The sequence below is a fragment of the Heptranchias perlo genome, chromosome 1 (assembly GCF_035084215.1).
Source record: "Heptranchias perlo isolate sHepPer1 chromosome 1, sHepPer1.hap1, whole genome shotgun sequence".
NCBI classification, from domain to species: Eukaryota; Metazoa; Chordata; class Chondrichthyes; order Hexanchiformes; family Hexanchidae; genus Heptranchias; species Heptranchias perlo.
In genome coordinates, this window is record NC_090325.1 from 128508568 (window position 1) to 128531585 (window position 23018).

At 43.1% G+C, this 23018-nt stretch overlaps 1 protein-coding gene across 1 annotated transcript in view; it reads left to right on the forward strand.

Annotated features, from left to right (window-relative positions):
• The window catches only part of LOC137326081 (5'-3' DNA helicase ZGRF1-like), a 113697-nt gene that overhangs the window by 70303 nt on the left and 20376 nt on the right, over positions 1-23018 (forward strand). The window contains exons 19-23 of the mRNA XM_067990961.1: positions 4805-4882; positions 13063-13204; positions 18365-18492; positions 19997-20120; positions 21677-21853. Coding sequence (XP_067847062.1) covers positions 4805-4882; positions 13063-13204; positions 18365-18492; positions 19997-20120; positions 21677-21853 — 649 coding nt within the window. The remainder of the gene's footprint in view (positions 1-4804; positions 4883-13062; positions 13205-18364; positions 18493-19996; positions 20121-21676; positions 21854-23018) is intronic.

Below are 23018 nucleotides of genomic sequence, written 5' to 3' on the forward strand. Positions count from 1 at the left end.
TAAGTCTGTCTTGTGCGTGGAAGAGGGCCGGGATGTTGGACTCGCGCAAAATGAAGGAATCATGATAGTTTCCAGGGAATTTGGCACACACCTGCAGAAACCTCCTCCGGTGGTTGTAAACCAGCTGCACATTGATGGAGTGATATCCCTTTCAGTTGATGAACAGTCCTGGCTCATGTGGAGGCCCTCGGATTGCTATATGTGCGCAATCAGTTGCGTCCTGCAGCATCTGTGGAGAAAGACAGAGAGTTAACGTTTCAGCTCGATGACTTTTCATCAGAGCTGAAGCACAGCGTGGACATCGCAAGGAGAGTGGGAACTTGAGAATTTGGTGAGAGGGGGAAGAAGGTGCTAAATTTAAAAGAAAAAAGTGAAAAAAAACCCCCAAAAAACTAAAAACTAATTATCTATAAATAAATATAGACTAAGATATGGCAGAGCAGGTTGTGTGTCTGGACTGCAGCATGTGGGAGTTTGTTGACATCGCGAATGTCCCAAGCGAACACATTTGCAGTCTCCGCCTCGAATCTCTCCAGCTCAGAGTCATTGAGCTGGAGTGCGAGTTGGAGACACTCCGACACTTAAGGGAGGGAGAGGAGTATCTGGACAGTTTGGTCCAGACCTCGGCCACGTCTAGTAGAGGTACAGGATCAGAATGCGGCTAGTGTGACGATAGTGTACAGAGTAAGGGGAACCCAGGTGAGATAAAGAACGAGGATCTGCAGAAACTGATCCTATCCAACAGGTACAATCTACTTGTTACCTGTGAGGATAAGGATAAAGACTGTCGGAAGGACGGCCAGAATACTGAGCATGGCACCCTGGAGCAGGAGGCTGTCCAAAGTGGGGAGGAGGAGGAGAAGTGCGATGTGGTGGTTGTAGGGGATTCAATAAATAAGGGGGTCAGATAGTATCCTTTGTAAGGAGGATAAGGTGCCAGGGTAAGGGACATCTCGAACCGGCTTGAAAGGATATTGGAGGGGGGGGGGGGGGGGTGATTCCAGTCATTGTGGTCCATGTTGAAACCAACAACATAGGAAAGAGTAGGCAAGAGGTCCAGTTCAGAGAGTACCAGGAGTTAAGAGCTAAATTTAAAAAAACAGGACCTCAAGGATTATAATCTCTGGTTATCACCCGAGCCACGTGTAAATTGGCGTAAGGATAAGCAGATTAGGGAGGTGAACACGTGGCTGAAGGAGTGGTGTGGAAAAGAGGGGTTCCATTTCATGAGACACTGGCACCAGTACTGGACAGGAAGGAACGGTACCATTGGGTCGGGCTCCACCTGAACCCGGCTGGGACCAGGGTCCGAGCAGAAAGGATAAGTAGGGTGGTCACAGGGATTTTAAACTAGTAAATGAGGGGAGGGTTCAGGTGGAAAAGGTAGTATAAATAATAATTCTAAAACAAACGAAAAGGAAGAGAATAGAGTAATAGTCAGAAATTATGCTTTAGGCATTACGGGTAAAGGGAAAACTAAAAGAAATAAGAAATTAAGAGAGAGAATTAAGAAATGTGTGAGAAAAACATTAGAAAAGAAGGGCAGGTTAGGGTATGTGGCCCAAATAAACATTCTTTATACAAAAGCACAGAGTATAAGGAACAAATTGAATGAATTGCAGGCGCAAATTCAACTTAGAGGGTACGACATGGTAGCCATTACTGAGACATGGCTGCAAGACAGTCAGGACTGGGAAATGAATATAAGGTTATATGAATGGTTATAAGGTCTACAGGAAGGATAGGGAAACTGGTAGAGGGGGAGGAGTAGCCCCAGTGATTAAGGATGAAATTACTTCAATGCTAAGAGAGGTAAGCAGGCAGTGGAGACTTTATGGGTAGAATTAAGAAATGGAGAAGGATTTAATACTGTAGTGGGAGTTGTGTATAGGCCCCCTGGTAGCAGCTGTGAAGTGGCAGAATGTATCAGTGCAGAGATTAGACAAGCATTTGGCAAAGGCAGAGTGGTTTTAATGGGGAATTTTAACTTTCATATTGATTGGGATAAGCAGATGAGCTCATGTCAGAAAGGTAGCGAATTTCTTGAGTATGTTCAGCCAACTTTCTGCAACATTATGTCCTAGAACCAACAAGGAGGCAGGCCATATTAGATTTAATAACGAGTAACGAGCCAGATTTATTGCATGAACATTTATCTAATAGCGATCATAATATGATCGAGCTCAACGTTGTGTTTGAAAGGGAGAAACCCGTATCAGCTACTATCATTCTAAATTTAGATTGTCCACAGTAAACTAGACAAATCTGTTAATGGGTAAAACAACAGAAGATCGGAGGGAGATGTTCAAAAAAGAATTTAACGTGATACATAACAAGTTTATGCCCCTAAGGGGCAAGAGCTCTACTTGCCAAAAAAAAAAGCCATGGACAACAAAAGAGGTAAGGGACAACATAAAACCAAAAGGAAAAGCATACAAAAATGCAAAAAAATAGCACAGAACCTGGCGACTGAGAGAGATACGAAGATCAGCAAATCGTGACAAAACAGATAGTAAGAGCTACAAAAAGGGAGTATGAAAAGAAACTTGCAAGGGATATCAAAATCAATACAAAATTTTTTTCCAATTATGTTAGGAAAAAGAGGATGGTCAAGAGCAACGTGGGCCCCTTAAAAACTGATAATGGTGATATTGTAAATGAAAATAAGGAAATGTCGGACATGTTAAATAATTACTTTGTGTCAGTATTTACAGTAGAGTAAGAGGATGGCATGCCCCCTAGGAAAGTAATTTTGAATCAGGGACGGGGACTCACCTTAATTAACATAAGCAAATAAACAGTAATGAAGAAAATAATGGCACTAAAGAATGACACATCCCCAGGACCCGATGGTTTCCATCCCAGGGTTTTAAAGGAAGCCTTAACTATAATCTTACAAAGTTCTCTTGATTCAGGAACCATTCCTTTAGATTGGAAAATTGCACATCATTCTGCTATTTAAGAAAGGTGAGAGAGGGAAACCAGGGAATTATAGACCAGTTAGTCAAACATCTGCTGTTGGGAAATTACTGGAGTCTATAATTAAGGATAGAGTGACTGAATACCTTGAAAATTTTCAGCTGATCAGAGAGTCCCAGCTTGGATTTGTAACAGATAGGTCATGCCTGACAAACCTGATTGAATTTTTTGAAGAGGTGACTAAAGTAGTGAACAGGGGAATGTCTATGGATGTTGTTTATATGGACTTCCAGAAGGTATTTGATAAAATCCCTCATAAGAGACTGTTAGCTAAAGTTGAAGCTCATGGAATTGAGAGTAAATTATTGACCTGGTTAGGAAATTGGCTGAGCGGCAGGAGACAGAGAGTAGGGATAATGGGCAGGTACTCAGATTGGCAGGATACAACTAGTGGTGCCCACAGGCACGTGTGTTGGGGCACCACTAGTTGAGAGCCACATATCCAAGTTTGCTGATGACACAAAGATAGGCAGCGTTGTAAGCAGTGTAGATGGAAGCATAAAATTACAAAGATATTAATAGATTAAGTGAATGAATAAAACTGTGACAAATGGATTTCAGTGTAGGCAAGTGTGAGGTCATCCACTTTGGACTTAAAAAGGATAGATCAGAGTACTTTCTAAATGGTGATAAGCTCGAACCAGTGGAGGTCCAAAGAGACTTCGGGGTCCATGTACATAGATCATTAAAATGTCATGGACTGGTACAGAAAATAATCAAAAAGGCTAATGGAATGTTGGCCTTTATATCTAGAGGACTAGAATACAAGGGGGTAGAAGTTATGCTACAGCTATACAAAGCTCTGGTTAGACCACACCTGGAATACTGTGTACAATTCTGGGCACCGCACCTTAGGAAGAATATATTGGCCTTGAAGGGAGTGCAGCATAGATTCACTAGAATGATACCTGGACTCCAAGGGTTAAATTACGAGGAGAGATTACACAAACTAGGGTTATATTTCCTGGAATTTAGAAGATTAAGGGGTGGTTTGATTGAAGTTTTTAAGATATTAAGGGGAACTGATAGGATAGATAAGAGATAAACTATTTCCACTGGTTGGGGAGTCTAGGACTAGGGGGCATAGCCTAAAAATTGGAGCCAGGGCTTTCAGGAATGAAATTAGGAAACACATCTACACGCAAAGGATGGTAGAAGTTTGGCACTCTCTTCCGCAAATGGCAGTTGTTAATTTTAGATCTGAGATTGATAGATTTTTGTTAGCCCCATATCCCTTAATACCTTTGGTTAAGGTGGCTTTATGGAGTTAGGTCACAGATCACCCATGATCTCAATGAATGGCGAAACAGGCTCAAGGGGCTAAATGACCTATCCCTGTTCCTATGTTCCAATGTTCCTATGAAATGTTAACTCTGTGTCTTTCTCCACAGATGCTGCCTGACTTGCTGAGTATTTCCAGCATTTTCTGTTTTTATTTCAGATTTCCAGCATCCGCAGTATTTTGCTTTTGACATTGTACTTGATAACTGTTTTAGTATGACTCGTGCTTGAAAGTTGAGTTCTTTACCTCTAGTCTTTTTTTGTGCAAGAATTAAAGCAAACCTACTTGCAGGTGGGGAACATGCACACTGATCCAAATATATGTACATACAAAGGTACAGTTTTGTTTAGTCCATAAAATGTGTCCGTTTTTGCAGGGACTTGAAAATAACTGCAGGGATGAGGTTTTGCATTCCCTTGAATGGTGGTGTGTTGTTTCCTTCAAAAAAAAATTGCAGAACTGTGTACAAAACAACTTCATTATTCATTTAACCAAATGTATTAGTTATATGTTGCGAAATAAATTTACGTTTATATTAATTAGGCTTCTGGAACTAGGATTCGATAGGTTTATCAGAGTTGGAAGCATTCGGAAGATCGCCAAACCCATCTTACCATACAGGTAAGCAGGATTTCTATAACGTATTTTTAGCCTGAATGAAAGTGTATTACAGTCGGATCCTAATGCTGTGGGTCTTGAATAGATTACAATGACCACAGATTAATATCAGTGCTGTCAACTAGTAGCATCGTGCTCCTGGTAGTAATCTCAATGAGTGTAACAATAAATAACTGTACAGCATGTTGGATAACTTCCAGCTATTGTACATAATATTGGTTGGGAAATTCCTTGGATTCCACCAGTATCGCTTCACTGGAAGTGTGGAAAACGGAATTTCAGCTGTATTTCCAGTGAAGTAACGCTGGCAGAGCAGGAGCAGCTCCAAGGAGTTTCCCAGCCATTGTTTTCAGTCTTAGAGATAATTTTGAGCCTGAGTTGATAATTAAGATGCTCGATTTCAATCTTACTCAGTACTTGTATGTGACTTTAGATTATGAAAACTTTACTTCCTCTTTTCCCATCACCCCTTTTTACCAGTACCTGTGACATCCTTCTTCATTTTGCAGATAGGAAATCGTGTAGAGGAGGCGGGCTGTTTTGGCAAGCACAAGATCAAGTTGATATTGATTTCTTTGACAATGAGGTTAAATCGATTATGGAAAACAGTATAAATCATTTTGATACATTAGGGAGAATTTTAACTCTCATTGATCAGCAGGAAAGGAGCGAGAGAGCAGTTAAAATAGAACAGCTCCATTTCCCACCCGGTTCCTGCTGATTCCCCATTTTGACAATGCAGTGTTTGGTAGTGGATCAGAATCTCGCTGGACTCCAGCGGGAGTGTCATTAATGAATGAAAATTACATAGAATTTACACAGAAACAGGCCATTCGGCCCAGCTGGTCAATGCCGGCGTTTGTGCTCCACATGAGCCTCCTCCCACCGATCTTCATCTAACCCTATCAGCATTTCCTTCGATTCCTTTCTCTCTCATGTATTTATTTAGCTTCCCCTTAAATGCATCTGTGCCATTCGCCTCAACTACTCCATGTGATAGCGAGTTCCACATTCTTACCACTCTTTGGGTAAAGAAGTTTCTCCTAAATTTCCTTTTGGATTTTTCGTAATTATCTTATATTCATGGCCCCTAGTTTTGACCTCTCCATAAGTGGAAGCATCTTTTCTACATCTACCCTACCAAACTCCTTCATAATTTTAAAGACGTCTATCAGGTCACCCCTCAGCCATCTCTTTTCTAGAGAAAAGAGCCCCAACCTGTTCAGCCTTTCTTGATATGTATAACCTCTCAGTTCTGCTTTCATCCTTCTAAATCTTTTTTGCACCTTCTCCAGTGCCTCTATATCCTTTTTATAGTATGGAGACCAGAACTGTGCACAGTACTCTAAGTGTGGTCTAACCAAGGTGCTATAGAAGTTTAACATAACTTCTCTGCTTTTCAATTTGATTCCTCTAGAAATGAACCCCATTGCTTTGTTTGATTTTTTTTTTATGGCCTTAGTAACTTGCGTCACTACTTTTAATGCTGTGTGTATCTGTACCCTTAGATCCTTTTGTTCCTGTACTCAATTTAGACTCTCATTATCCAAGCAGTATGTGACCTCCTTATTCTTCCTACCAAAATGTAACACCTCACACTTATCTACATTGAAATTCATTTGCCAATTACAAGCCTATTCTGCAAGTTTATTAATGTCGTCTTGTATTTTGTCAGTCTTCCTCAGTATTAACCATACCTCCCAATTTGGTGTCATCCACAAATTTTGATTCCAAATTGTTTATGTAAATGGTGAACAACACAGGTCCCAGCACTGATCCTTGTGGCACACCACTACCCATCTTTTGCCAGTCTGAGTAGCTACCTTTAACCCCTACTCTCTGTTTTCTGTTTGTAGCCAGCTTGCTATCCATTCTGCTACTTGTCCCCTGAATCCACATGCTCTGACCTTAATCATGAGTCTACTATGCAGTACCTTATCAAAGGCCTTTTGAAAAGCCAAATTATGTCACATCTACTACGTTACTCTTGTCTACTCTTCCTGTTACATCTTCAAATAATTCACGAAGGTTGGCCAAGCATTACCTTCCGTTTTGAAATGTGTGCTGACTATTCTTTATTATATTTTCAGTCAAGATTCCATTATTTTTCCTACCACCCACGTTAAGCTAATTGGGGTTTAGGTCCATGGACTTGTTCTAGCTCTTTTTTTAAATATATGTATAACATTAGCTGTCCGCCAGTCCTCTGGCATTATTCCCTTTTCTAATGAAATTTTATATATGTGTACGAGTGCCTCTGCCATCTCTTCCCTAGCTTCTTTTAATATGCATGGATGCAATCCATCCGGACCAGAGGTTTTATCCTCTCTGAGTTTAACTAGTTTATCTATTATCTCCCCCCCCGCCCCCCCCCCCCACCCTTTCTATCTTAAATGTCCTTATATCTTTTTTGATCTCTTCTTCTAATGTCGTGTCCATCCCCTTAGTCCCTTAGTCTCCCTGGTAAATACTGGGGCAAAGTATTTGTTCAATATTTCTGCCATTTCGCTGTCAACACCTGTGAGTTTATCTTGTGCATCCCTTAGTGACCCTACCCTATCCTGATTTTTCTTTTATTATTTGTGTCTGTAGAATACTTTACTACTTTTTCTATTCCTTGATAATTTAATTTCGTAGTTCCTCTTTGCCTTCCTAATTGTTTTTTTGACTTCTTTCCTAACCTCTTCATATTCCATTTTATTATCCTCTCCTTTGTTTTTTATGTATTTAGTATGTGCCTTTTTCTTTAGTTTCATTTTCGCCCATAGTGTCCCATTATTGGCTAGTTTATTCTTGTTTTTTAGCGGAATATATTTCTCCTGGTATCTCTTCATCGCCGTTTTAAATATCTCCCACTGCTGTTCTATCTCTTTGTTTGCCAATATTATTTTCCAGTATATTTTCCCTAGTTCCATTCTCATCCCCTCAAAATTAGCTTTTTTCCGATCTATTACTTTGGTTTTTATCTTATATGTGTCCTCCTCAATCTTTATCTTAAACCTTATTGTGTTACAATCGTTATTGCCTGAAGAACATTAGAAGATAAGAAATACGGGCAGGAGTAGGCTATACGGCCCCTCGAGCCTGCTCCGCCATTCAATCAGATTATGGCTGATCTTCAAATTCAATTGCACTTTCCCACCCGATCCCCATATCCCTTGATTCCCCAAGAGTCCAAAAATCTATCCATCTCAGCCTTGAATATATTCAATGACTCAGCATTCACAACCCTCTGGAGTAGAGAATTCCAAAGATACAACCCTCTGCGTGAAGAAATTCCTTCTCATTTCAGTCGTGAATGGCCGACCCCATATCCTGCGATTATGCCCTCTAGTTCTAGATTCTCCAGCCACGGGAAACAATCTCTCAGCATCTACCCTGTCAAGCCCCCTCAGAATCTTATACGTTTCAATGAGATCACCTCTCATTCTTCTGAACTCCAGAGAGTATAGGCCCATTCTACTCAATCTTTCTTCATAGGACAACCCTCTCATCCCAGGAATTAATCTAGTGAACCTTCATTGCCCCACCTCTAAGGCAAGTATATCCTTCCTTAGATAAGGAGACCAAAACTGTACACAGTACTGCAGGTGAGGTCTCACCAATGCCCTGTACAACTATTGTAAGACTTTCTTACCCTTGTACTCCAACCCCCTTGCAATAAAGGCCAACGTGCCATTTTCCTTCCTAATTGCTTGCTGTACCTGCATGCTAACTTTTTGTGTTTCTTGTACGAGGACCCCAAGTCTCTCTGAATACCAAAATTTACTAGTTTCCCACCATTTAAAAAATATTCTGTTTTTCTATTCTTCCTACCAAAGTGAATAACCTCACATTTCCTCACATTATACTCCATCTGCCACCTTCTTGCCCACTCACTTAACCTGTCTATATCAATGTTCCCCTATGCTTGCTTCTGTTATCTGCTCTGGTTCATTTCCCATTACTAGATCCAGCATTGATTCCTCTTTTGTTGGGCTTCTTACATACTTGGTAAGAAAGGAGTCTGTACACATTGTAAAATCTCAATTCCCTTTTCCCCTTTACCTACCTCTTTTTGTCAGTTTATTTGGGGGTAGTTGAAATCTCCCATGATTATTATTCTTTATTCTTTTATTCATTGCACTGATTTGCTTACATATTTCTTCCTCCACCTTCTTTCCACTATTAACTTTTAGTGTGATCAATTCCTTATCTTTTAACTCAACCCATATGGATTTTGTTTCTATCCTTCTGATAATTATGTCCCTTTTTTCTACTGCCATTATGTTATCTCTAATTAGTACAGTTACTCGACCCCCCCCCCCCCCCCCCCCACCAATCTTCTTTCTTCCATGTCCTTTCTAAATATGTTATAACCTGCAACATGTAATTTCCAGTCCTGTTTTTTAGTAATCCCTACACCATCTGCTTCCTCGCTACAAATTATTGCCTCCAGCCCCCGTTTTATTTTGGATGCTGTGTACATTACTGTACAGGCAATTTAATTCATTTTTTTTAGTCGTTCTCTCAATTTATTTTTGACAGTCTTTTTATGCTTATGTTCTATAACTGTATTTGTTTCCTGACCCTTTATGTTACTTATTCCTTACCTTGGTCTGACCTTTACTCTCATCTCCTGTTTCTTTTATCTTTAGGCTTATGTTATTTCTACCAGATCCCTCCCCCTGATCTTACTAGTTTAAAGCCTTATCCGTAGCCCTCTTTATCCTTTCCGGTTCAGCTGGAGCCCGTCCCAGCGGTTCAGCTCCTTCATGTAGTGTACTGATGCCAGTGTCCCATGGAATGGAAATTGGTGTCCCATGGCGTACATGGCACCCCGATGGCATTTTAACCTACTCCTGAATGGGGCACCTGCCGTGGTTGCTCTGCTGGGTATAGCTGTTAGGAAGCCAGTGAGGCCACTGATGGTAAGTTTAAAAAAAAGTGTTTACTTGGGATAGGAGAAGCTGGATTGCTGCTCTGGGCCTCACCAGGAATGTCAGGGCCTCTGCTACCCTAGGCTTCTCCCAGCTTCCAGCCCCCAGCCATGAGAACACCACCCACCCACCTTCCCAGCCTCCAGACTTACCTTGGTGCCGGCAGCCTTCTCTTGGTGTCGGCAGGTGGCCTCAGGCCCCCCCCAACCCTGTCTGCCCGACACAGGTGAGCTACTGCCTGGCTGCATTCAAATGAAGTCCAGCAGTCAAAAACTGCTGGGCCTCCGACGAAGACTCCTGTGCAGGATTGCCGTCGGTTCCAGCCGGATATTTGCCAGGAGTTAAAGTCGTCCTTGTCAAATTAGTCTGGCCACCAAATTTAGGAATTATAGTTCATTCTGAAAAATTGATGAAGTCAGAATTCAAATGAACTAGGTGTCAGCCGTGGCTCAGTGGTAGCCTCTGGTCAGAAGGTGTTGGGTTCAAGCCCCACTCCAGGACGTGAGCCCATAGTCCAGGCTAACACTTCATCTTTCAAATGAGACATTAAACCCTCTGATTTGCCCTCTCAGGTGGACATAAAGATCCCACGGCAGTATTTGAAGAAAAGCAGGGGAGTTCTCCAGTGTCCAGGCCAATATTTATCCCTCAACCAACATCATTAAAACAGATTATCTGGTCATTTATTTTTTTGCTGTTTGTGGGAGTTTACTTTTGCAAATTGGCTGCCACGTTTCCCTATATTATAATAGTGACTACAGTTCAAAAATACCTCATTGGCTGTAAAGCACTTTGGGATGTAATGAGGCCGTGAAAGGCGCTATATAAATGCAAGTTCTTTCTAACTAATTTGGTCAAAAACAAAATATGATTATTATTGTCATTTATTGACTAGATTTTGTGATTTGTCAATTCTATCGATTGTTTTTGGTTAACAAATTGTAATGGCTTCATCCAAAACTCTGCTGCCCGTATCCTATCTAATACGAAGTCTCGCTCACCCATCACCCCCAGCCTTGCTGCCGTATATTAGATTCCAGTCCCCAGTGCCTAAAATTTAAAATTTTCATCTTTGTTCAAGCCCCTCCAATCCACTTTCAGCCAATTTGGTCACACATTCTGGAATGTTCTCCCTAAAATCCGTCATCTTGTTAACTCTCCTCCCTCCTTTAAAAGCCTCCTGTAAACCTACCTTTTTGACCGTGTCATCAGTCATTTCCCCAACTCTTTTCTCATCACTGTGAAGTGCTTTGGAACATTTTGTTATGTTAAAGGTACATTAATTAAGTTATAGCTGTGGTGTTTTCCATCACCAAGTGGCCATTCTTCACGTGTGGGTCTAGAGGCAGAGACCCCGATATTTCCGGGAAGCGGGGAGGGTGTGGGAGAGGGTGATAACGGCCATGGGATGTGGCGTGGCCTGAGACGTGGAGGTCCTGCTGAATTTAAAAGCAGGACCTCATTATAATTTTCTTAGTCCACGTCCTGCCCAGCAGCCAGCCAAATTGACAAGCTGGCCGGCTGCTGGGCAGGATAACCAGCGACAGAAGGCCTCAGCCGGGGACCCTTGGGGCGGTCCCCGGCAACTGGGGGAGGGGTGGGGGAAGGTCAGAGATTGGGGCTTGTTTGGTGGGGGGGGGCGGGAAAGGGAGAGCCCATCGCGGGAGGAGGGAATGGCGGTGTTTCGGTGTTTGGCCCGGTTTGGGGGGTGGGGGGGCGGTGGGCGGTGGAAAGGCCATGATTGCAGCTTGTAGAGGACATTGGTGCACGGGGAGGGGGGAGCAGCTGCAATCGGCAGAGGAGAAGCCGAATGCTTCCTTGAGGGGCTGGTGGGAATCAGCCTGGCCCTCAAGGAATGCTGTAAAAGGCACTTAACTTCTTGAGCCGGCAGCTCCCACTTCCCTTCCACTGCCTGGTTTCCTGAGCCCTGGGAAACCCACACAGCAACTGTTAAATTTAAATTGGGCTCCCAATTGCACTGTGGGAGCCTGAGTTAAATATGTTAATGAAGTGTTCCACCTCTCTATGGCGGGATACTCACACGCCACGAAACCTGCCACCTTGAAATTGGCAGCAAGCGCATACGCAGCAGGTTGGCATTGCGTTCCCCGTTTTTTTCATTTTTAACCTCTTCCCCCGACTGTCGTGGAGGGGTTAATATCAAGGCCTGAGTGTTGAGGGCACCATAGCCGAACCTGATCCTATTCACATATAACATTGTTGTGCACTCTTCACAGCACAGGTCACTGAATTGTAAATAAGATCTCTAATTGATACTGCTTTTCCCTCCACTAATCCAGCCACACTGAAGCGAATTGTAATTCTCCCCTTCCCATCCCCCCGTCCCTCGCCCTGTCTTGCTGACCAAGATCAATTAAGACCTGGGATTATATCAGGGTCCTTTCTGGTCCATTATGGTTGTTATTGCACTACACAATGGAGCTGCCGGGGCGGTCCCTGCACCCAGATTCCGCATGGCAGTTCTGTTAATTTAGTAGGTGGTTTGACAACCTTTTTGAAGATTAAAGGATTTTTTTTTAAAGGTCATTTAGTTTATTTTTCTCCTTGTACCATGCACTTTCTCTGGCTGAGAGAATTGATTGGAGACTGCTCCCATGCTCTCGTCAGTAGCTCGTTACAGCCAGCCATACGGAGGTGTTTGGAGTGGGTAAGCTTTCAGTTTTCCTTCCCTCTCTGTGGGAACTGACTAATCTGAGATGTTGCCAAGACTGGAGAATTTTAGCTATGAGGAAAGATTGGATAGGCTGGGGTTGTTTTCTTTGGAACAGAGGAGGCTGAGGGGTGATTTAATTGAGGTGTATAAAATTATGTAGGGCCTAGATAGAGTGGATAGGAAGGACCTAGTTCCCTCAGCAGAGAGGTCAATAACCAGTGGGCATAGATTTAAAGTGATTGGTAGGGATTAGAGGGGAGCTGAGGATTTTTTTTTCACCCAGAGGGTGGTGGGGGGTTTGGAACTCACTGCCTGAAAGGGTGGTAGACGCAGAAGCCCTCATCACATTTAAAAAGTACCTGAAGTGCCATAACCTACAAGGCTACTGATCAAGTGCTGGAAAGTGGGTTTAGGCTGGGTGGCTCATTTTCGGCTGGCGCGGACATGATGGGCTGAATGGCCTCCTGTGCCATAAATTTTCTATGATTCTATGATCTCTGTTCACTTAAGGTTGATATCGGGAAATCGTTGTTATTATGGGTAGAAGAGGTTTAATTTTATGTGAGTGATAAATATTTATGTTTTATTAGTTTGCATGCAGGTAGTGACAGTGAAGAACTGCGAGAGCTGCAGGCACTCCTCAAAGATGATCTGACACTAGTAGAAAAAATGCATGTGAGAAAGAGTATCGAGCAACATAAACTGGGCAGGAACAGAGCTGTGCTCAAGGAGGTGAGAATTGTGTTTTAGCATATAGGGCTCGATTTTCACCCCCCCGAGCGGGTGCGTTCATGGCGGGGGGGCTGCGAAAATCGGGGGTTCCCGGGGCAGGTCCGGAGCCCGGCTCCAACCCGCCCACTTCCGGGTTTCCCAGTGACGCGCTGACATGTGCGTGCAGCCCCCGCATGTGGGACTCCCGCCGGCAATTAAAGCCGGCGGGATGCCACTTGAAGTAATTAACTAGGTACTTTAGGTCGTTTACAGAGCTGATTGACCTGATATTTTAGGAGGGGTGGGATTTTCAAGTCAAGTGGGACTGTTTCCCGTACTGGGGGAAACACTCCCAGTTGAAATGGATGTGTTGCAGCCATCAGCCTGTGGCAGCTGCAAAGGTCCATTTGACAGGTGGGGTGGGGTGACCCTCACTCATTGCAGGAGGCCACTGTCACTTTGGGCAAAGTTTGACCTCCACCACCCTCCTCCTAACAATAAAATTCACAAACTTGCACACTTACCCGGTGTCCAGACACATTTACCTACCTTGCAGACCCCCTCAAATGTACATCTTCCGGATGGGGGCCGCCGTAGCTGCAGTCATGACCTCCTCGGAGGACGAACAGCATCACCAGCCTCGCCGTTCACCTCTGACACGTGGAACTCCACAACACAGTGCTGTGACACATCCACCTGCACAGCAGGAGGGAGGGCAACGGCAGAGAGAGATGCGTCGCAGAAGGCACTACCCTCGCCACAGCGTCTACAGACCGAGGCTCAGCTTCCTGGACCTCTCTGAGCAGCAGTGCACACGGAGGCTCAGAATCACTCGACATGTAGTCGTGGACATCTGCAGCCTCCTTCATGCCGAGCTGCTCCCGGCTGGCCCGAGCACCATCTTCTTACCTGCCACCTGTCAAAGTCACCACTGCCCTCAACAACTTCTCCTTCGCATCCTTCCAGGGTGCCACCGGGGACATCGCCGACGTCTCTCAGTCGTCTGCACAAAAGAGCCCTGCAAATACACCTACAGCGACTCTGCAGTGACACAATGGGTGGTATCAGTTGTGGGTCTTCATTGTGATCCTCAGGAAAGGGCATTATTGCACAAACCTGACAAGGTTTGCAAAGACGTGGCAGTAGTGGTGACAATATAGTATGTAATGTGAGTTGATCAGAAATTAAATATAAGTAAAAACCATGACAAACCCTCAAACACCCTTGTGCATCCCCTTCGTGCTCACGACACTTTTGTCTTACGCTCCCTACTGCACATATGTGATGCATGCCCTATGGCTGCAGCACAGGTAGTGGCAGGTTGGGTGAGGCTGACTGTGAATGAGATGCATGAGCGGTGAGTATGAGATAGAGCCATGAGATTGTATGAGGATTGGGTTGAGTGGTAGTGGTGGGATGAGTACTGGCAAGGTGAGTAAGTGCAGGTAAGATGAGAATGAGCTTTGAGTGGGTGTGAGGAGTGACGTGATAGAGTGGTGTTGGCAGTGTAGAAGGAGATGTGGGGTGGGGGTGGTGATGTGGCAGATGGAGTGTAGGGGAATGAGTTAGTGTACTCACTTTGGCTGACCTACTTAGGTCATTGAAGTGCCTCCTGCACTGTATGCAGGTGCGCGATATGTTGGTGGTACAGGTGGCCTCCTCAGCCACCTCGAGCCAGGCCTTCTTGGTGGCAGAGGCAGGCCACCTCCTCCCATCCGCCGGGGAGAAGATCTCTGTCCTCCCCCTCCTCCTCACCCCATCCAATAAGACCTGGAGTGAGGCATCATTAAACCTGGGAGCAGCCTTCCCCCTGGGCTGCTCCATGCTGTAATTTTTCCTATTTTCTGCAGCATCAGTCAGTGGAGGACTGCCCCTTTAAATAGAGCTCCTCCAGCTGACAGCCTATGCTGCGCATGCGCAGTCCGCCCGCTGCGCAGCTTTCCAGCGTGAAACCCGGAAGCAAAGGTAAGTACCTTCAATCAAGCTGCAATCGCGTGTGGAGCACCCTGATTTCACTGGCGCGTTACCCACGCACCCAGTCGACCCCCCGCTGCCCTCCTAATATCGGGCCCATAGTCTTTATTGAAATAAAATCCTTTCAGCAGTACAGGCCTTCATAAATGTGGAACACAGTATTTGTTTCCTGAACGCACACCAAAGTAACCTTCTCTGTAACCTGGTTTTGTGGATTATTGTTGCTGTTGCACTACATTTGGAAATTTTCATGAAACACCAAACTTGTGCACAAAGTTACTTTTACTTTGACGCGGACTGTCACTTAAAGCAGGGGGAAATTAAAAAGGAAGTTTAATCAATGATAAGTTCTTAATCAGAGATCAGTCCTGTGTCCTAGGCCCAACCATCTTCAGCTGCTTCATCAATGACCTTCCCTCCATCATGAGGTCAGAAATGGGGATGTTCGCTGATGATTGCACAGTGTTCAGTTCCATTCGCAACCCCTCAGATAATGAAGTAGCCCGTGCCCGCATGCAGCAAGACCCAGACAACATCCAGGTTTGGGTTGATAAGTGGCAAGTAACATTCACGCCAGGCAATGACCATCTCCAACAAGAGAGAGTCGAACCACCTCCCCTTGACATTCAATGGCATTACCATCGCCGAAACCCCCACCATCAACATCCTGGGGGTCACCATTGACCAGAAACTTAACTGGACCAGCCACAAAAATACTGTGGCTACAAGAGCAGGTCAGAGGCTGGGTATTCTGCGGCGAGTGACTCATCTCCTGACTCCCCAAAGCCTTTCCACCATCGACAAGGCACAAGTCAGGAGTGTGATGGAATGCTGTCCACTTGCCTGGATGAGTGCAACTCCAACAATCTTCAAGAAGCTCGACACCATCCAGGACAAAGCAGCCTGCTTAATTGGCACCCCATCCACCACCCTAAACATTCACACCCTTCACCACCGGCGCACCATGGCTGCAGTGTGTACCATCCACAGGATGCACTGTAGCAACTCGCCAAGGCTTCTTCGACAGCACCTCTCAAACCCGCAACCTCTACCACCTAGAAGGACAAGGGCAGCAGACACATGGGAACAACACCACCTGCACGTTCCCCTCCAAGTCACACACCATCCCGACTTGGAAATATATGTCCGTTCCTTCATCGTTGCTGGGTCAAAATCCTGGAACTCCCTTCCTAAAAGCACTGTGGGTGAACCTTCACCACACGGACTGCAGTGGTTCAAGAAGGCGGCTCACCACCACTTTCTCAAGGGCAATTAGGGATGGGCAATAAATGCTGGCCTTGCCAGCGACGCCCAAATCCCATGAATGAATAAAAAAAAATGTTTCTTTCTTTTCAAAAAGAAAAGTTTAAAATACATCTATTTCCAAGGCTCGATTCATCAATGTGATGATGTGGAAGTTTAGGGAGGTGAGAGTGTTTCCTTGGAATATGTCTGCTTTACTCTCTATCCCTCATGTCTGTGCCTTGATGTAGTGGCTAATTTTAACAGGGCAGATTTTGAAATATAATAGTAATTACTTTAAATCTTATTTAATGTTAGCTGAAAGAAGGAACTTACCACAGGATGTTCCAAAGTGCTGCACAATCAATAAAGTACTTGTGTTGTAATGTCTCGAGAGCAATTAGGGAAGGGCAATAAATGCTGGCCTCGCCAGTGACGCCCACATCCCGTGAACGAATAATAAAAAATTTAGGGAAACGTGGCAGACAATTTGTGCACAGCAAGGTCCCACAAATAGCAATGAGATAAATGACTGGTAATCTGTTTGATGCTGATTGAGGGATAAATATTGGCCAGGATGCTGGGGAACGCTCCCCTGCTGCTCCTCGAATAGTGCAATGGGATCTTTTACGTCTACCTGAGAGGGCAGGTAGGGCCTTGGGCTCATCCAAAAGACAGCACCTCCAACAGTGCAACACTCTCTCAGTATGCACTGAATTGTCAGCCTGGATTATGAGTCAAGCCCTGGAGTGGGGCTTGAACCCCACGATCTTCTGACTCAGAAGTAAGAATGCTACCACCGAGCCAAAGCTGGCACAGTTACTGTTTTGTAATCAATTTTGGCAAAATGAAATCTAGTATATAGTCATTTATCATATAAATACTTTTTTTTCATGTAGGAAATTTTAATTTGGATTTGTGTCAAGTGTAATTAGGATTAGATTCCAAATATTTTAAATCTGTGTTGTCCCTAAAGCAAAATGATTGAACTGTTGGCTGTGACTATATATGTTATATAGTATGATGATGGAAAACAAATAATAGCAAAGGAATGACCGTTGAAATGATTTGAGTAATTGATGGTGTTTGAACTAAGGGATAAATGACAGGGGAAAAAAGTCTTTGGCTGCTCAGATCTCTGCTGAATTTGCTGACTAATGCAGCATCATAAGAACTCTAGTACTTTGCCCAAATGTCAGTTCTTCTGCCTAGACAGTAGGTTTTAGCAGGCTATTCTACCATGGAGAGTTTTGCAGCTGAGCTCAAACCTGCCCTCACCAAATCAACACACATTCATTTTCCAGCATGGGTAACTGGATAGTGATCAGGAGCAGGAATTCTAGCTGACTTTTGCCTTCCTAGCCCAGAGGCATTGAAGGCAAATAAAGTCTCCACCTGCTTCCACCTCTGAGATCAGCTCACTCAGCACAGACCAGGAATCAAACCCCTGACAAAAAGCAAAATACTGCAGATGCTGGGAACCTGAAATAAAAACTGAAAATGCTAGAAATGCTCAGTAGGTCAGGCAGCATCAGTGGAGAGAGGAAGGTAGGGTTAACGTTTCAGGCCGGTGACCTTTCGTCAAACCCGTGACGCTCTGGTCTTTATAACTTGGTGCTGCACCAGTCATTGCCTTTACACACTATGCCTTTGGAAACCTATGCACTGTTTCCATTTCCCTTTTAAAATTTCACAGTACCAGTTCATAAAATATATCTTAGGAAATTGGTTTAGATTTGAATTAAGTTGTAGTACTGGTGTTTCTGACACACAGGTTAAAAAAGTAACATGAAAAAGTGACCATTTTCTCACATACCCAAGTTTGCACGACAGAATGCACTTCTTTAAGTTAAAGTTACAATATTCATATATTACTTTCTTGAATGACTCATGACAGCAAAATCTATGCATGAATCCCTGTGCTCATTTCCTTTATTTCCTTTTTTGCTTTCTGTCATTGTGTAGGTGCGAGTGGTGGGAGTCACTTGTGCTGCATGTCCTTTCCAGTGTCTGAACAACCTGAGCTTTCCACTGGTGTTACTGGACGAGTGCAGTCAGATCACAGAACCAGCTTCTCTTCTTCCAATTGCAAGGTATTGCTGATCTAAGGCAAGCTCATTGTTTTGTCTATAAATTGCCACACCTCTCTGCACAAATCAAAGTGCTGTTTGCTGATCTGACACACAGGTGTTACATCACAGAGATCAATGCGAATTGTCACATCCAACCAAGGAAGAAACCCCCATTGCAGCAGATGTGCGTTTCGTTGCTTAGTGGTTCACAGATGTTGCTCCTGTTTTTGTGGATCCGAAATGGGGAACTTTTTAGAAAAAAATAATTCGAAACGTAGATGTTTTGAGCAGCTAGTTTGCATGGAGGTTGGGATCTAGAGAGGATTTAGCTGATGTGTGGTATATTAATCATTTTTAAATGTAGCCAGAAAAATTCTCCCATCAGGTAAGCACACTGTTCCCTGTGGTACTTAACCACACAACTTAAGAAGTCACAGGTTTTTTTCCTGGTCTGTGATGAGTTGGCTGATCTCAGGCCAGGTAGTAGTAAGCATACCACAATTGGGCTCACTGGCCTTGGCTTAGGGAGGGTAAAAATCAGTTAGGGTATCCAGTGAACTCTGCTGGGAAGTGTGTATGTGTGCGTGCGTGTGGATTGAGGACAAGATTGGGCTGGGCTATGACATCCACCACAGTTGAATAGTGTGCCAACACTTGCTACCTTAACTTACACATAAAGAAAGACTAGGGACCAGCTGAGAGAGGTAACAGGAACAGGACTATTACCTAGTAATAGTCAGTGTCTGAGAGGAGAGGACAGAAATGAAAGCACAAACATAGCAAGAAGGGAACTTTCACCCTCATTTGAGAAAGTATTTAGGTATGGGGAAAATGTACGTGCAATGAATTCCTCGCGTATTGAGACAGTTCCTTGATTTCCATTCCATTCATGTTAAATAAATGCACATGCGAGTCTTAAGGCTTCGAGTGTGTTTCAAGGAAGCAACGTGATCAAGAGATTCTGATGACCTTAAAAGTTCCACAGGTGAAGCTTGGGAGGTTTGTGAAGTAATGAGAATTCCAAGATACTGTTAAAACCAGATTTCAACTACGATGAGGAGTGTAAACAGCAGTTATCAACATTTGAATCTTTGTAATTTGCACTCCTTAGTGCAGATGAAAATGCTCTGTAATTTTCACTACACGAAGAATTATGAGGTTGGACAATTCTAAAAGTTAATAGGGGACATCAGCAATCTTCCTCAAATTTATATCCTGATTTGACAGGGCCCAGTAATGATTACAAAATATTTTAGCCCCTTGTAGACACTACTTAAACTGACACAATCACTTCTTGATGACAAATTCTACTGAGCTGTTTATTTACTAGATCAGGAAATGTTCTCCAGTCTTGTTGATAAATTAGTGATCAAACCGTCCTTTGTTAGCACATCAAAATAGCTAGTGAACTAGGTATTTGAGATCAAAATCTCTTCAGTGTCTGAGTTAGCAATATGCAAAGCATTCATGCATATTACCTCAATATAAGTAATTTTGAAATATTCAACCAGCCTTTTCATTGCAGGTTTGGATGTGAAAAGTTGATCCTTGTTGGAGACCCCAAGCAATTGCCACCTACTATTCAAGGATCTGAAAGTGCCCATGACGCTGGCCTAGAACAGACTCTTTTTGACAGAATGTGTTTGATGGTACGGCAGTTACTTTAACTTTAATTACATACTTAAGGGAAATAGCTGTGAACTGTGGCTATCCACAAGTTAAAGAAGCAGTATAGCACATTTCAACCTTAACCTTTTTAACCTTAATGAGGTAGAAGATCAGCCATGATCTTGTTGAATGGCGGAGCAGGCTCAAGGGGCCGGATGGCCTACTCCTGCTCCTATTTCTTATGTTCTTATGTCAGTCAGCAAGTGTGGAGAGAACAGAAAAGTACATTTTTAGGGTGTTATGAAGAAAGGTCTGCACCCGAAATGTTAACTTTTCTGTTCTCTCCATAAATGCTGATGTATGTTTCCAACACTTCCTCTCTTTATTTCAGATTTCCATCAACTACAGTATTTTGTTTTTTTTACATAATAGCGAGCCTGTTGTGTTTGTCACTGTATTCTTGTGCAGTCTGTGCAGTAAGATCACGCTCCAGAAGTTCAGAACTGTGCAGCTATAGTTCCCACCCACAGTGAACATGAATACTACTGGCAAGGAAGCAGGAGCAATGTTATGCGTTCAGCATGTTATTTATAAATATTGATTGAGGATTTTTGGCTATTGAATCATGATTTTAGCATCATTTTAGATCATTTTGCTCCTTTAAATAGCAGTTGTGCAAACTGATGTTTACAAAGATCTCCCTATATATAATATAAATAAAGGTCATGCAAGATATAGATCTGCATTTTAATTTTAAGAAGCATTGAGAAACCTAAGGTGTAATAGGGAACCACATAACCAACCTAATACCACCAAATCCAGTGTATTGATCATGCCTGTGAATATTTTTTTTTCACTTAAATCCACAGCTCATGAAAACCTGCATGACAATGCAGTTCATACTCTGGATTTTACAGTATTCCTAGTTCACTGGTTTGCATGTTCTGATAAATATATTGCAATGAGAAAATTGTTCAATTAATCAGGTTTACAGTTATGAATGAGCAGTAATGTAACTGTTGTAGGAAGTTGTATATTCTTTGCACCTAATGTATTAAATGATGTGTGTCAATTGTACCAGTTACGAGTACAGTTATGAGTCCTGCAGTTACCCGTACCATCTGTGCAAACTGTCCCAAGTGTCCCCGCAATCCCAATTATGTGTTCTGTGCAATCTGTACTAACTCCCGTCCGAGTTCACACAGTTATCAGTGTAGTCTGCCATCTGTACCAACTGTCTCAGCTGTGGAATCTGCACAGCAACACCAGCTGCACCCAACATTGTATGTGTAATGTGTGCTAGTTGTGCCAAGTGCACATGAAGCACAAAAGGAATATGTGAACTCTCTTTAGAAGGTGGACAGGTTCAGCATTAATGATGTCCATGCTTTGCCTTACTTCATTTGGTAAGTGCTTCTTTCTAGTTCATAAAAAAAAATAGCTGTTAGCGTTTCACACATCTGAAAATAAAACTATTATTCACAGTATTGATCACAGAAATCTTTTACTTTTCTTTGAAAGCAACTATGAACCATCCAAGTACATTTTGTTTGTGTTAATATAACCTTTTTGGATTTTTTTTCTCCCTGTCCCCCAGGGTCATAATCCCATTATGCTTAGGACTCAGTACAGATGCCATCCTACTATCAGTGCTATAACCAATGAACTCTTCTACGATGGGAATCTTATAGATGGAGTTTCCGCTTCGAATCTAAATCCTCTGTTGGACTGGTTGCCTACACTTTGCTTTTACAGTGTTAAAGGATCCGAGCAGGTAAACATTCAGCAGAGCGCACAGCAGTTTTAATGTTTTTCTGCAGATTGAACAAAGCTTTTTTGAGTGGATTATACTACGGTAATTTTTTCCACTCTACAGTAACCTTGGACACTGTTACCACCAGTGGGTACTGTGATAGTTCTGTTGGGAGTTGTTGCAGTAACAGGTTAATACTAGGCCTTCCCTTCAAGACATTCCCACCACATCTGAGGCTTTTGCTAAAAATTGTTTAAAATATTAATTTGCTGCAGGAAATTGTGATTGGCTATACAAAACCCTGGTTAGACCACACCTAGAGTACTGTGAGCAGTTCTGGGCACCGCACCTTCGGAAGGACATATTGGCCTTGGAGGGAGTGCAGCGTAGGTTTACGAGAATGATACCCGGACTTCAAGGGTTAAATTACGGGGAGAGATTACACAAATTGGGGTTGTATTCTCTGGAGTTTCGAAGGTTAAGGGGTGATCTGATCGAAGTTTATAAGATATTAAGGGGAACAGATAGGGTGGATAGAGAGAAACTATTTCCACTGGTAGGGGATTCTAGGAGTAGGGGGCACAGTCTAAAAATTAGAGCCAGACCTTTCAGGAGTGAGATTAGAAAACATTTCTACACACAAAGGGTGGTAGAAGTTTGGAACTCTCTTCCGCAAACGGCAATTGATACTAGCTCAAGTGCTAAGTTTAAATCTGAGATAGATAGCTTTTTGGCAACCAGAGGTATTAAGGGATATGGGCCAAAGGCAGGTATATGGAGTTAGATCACAGATCAGCCATGATCTTATCAAATGGCGGAGCAGGCACGAGGGGCTGAATGGCCTACTCATGTTCCTATGTTCCTACATTTTACTCACCGCAGCTTCCTTTATGGATGTTTTTACAGTCTGTCAGTAAAGACAGCCAAAGAGATCCATCAGCCCATGCTCTTTAATTTATTTATCTTTTTTTACATTTGAAAATAAAAGTATTTGGTAAACTCCTTACCAAGCAGAGTTTGGCCAAATGGGTAGGAGAAAGTATTTCTTAGTTCTGATCAGTTTGAATTTATCAAACAAGATAAAGATCTAGTTATATCCTAGAGTCACCTTTCTCTCAACTCTAACTGCGAGGGAGCTACAGTACATAAAATAATTTTTCACTAAGTATGGCTACTTTGCCTTAAA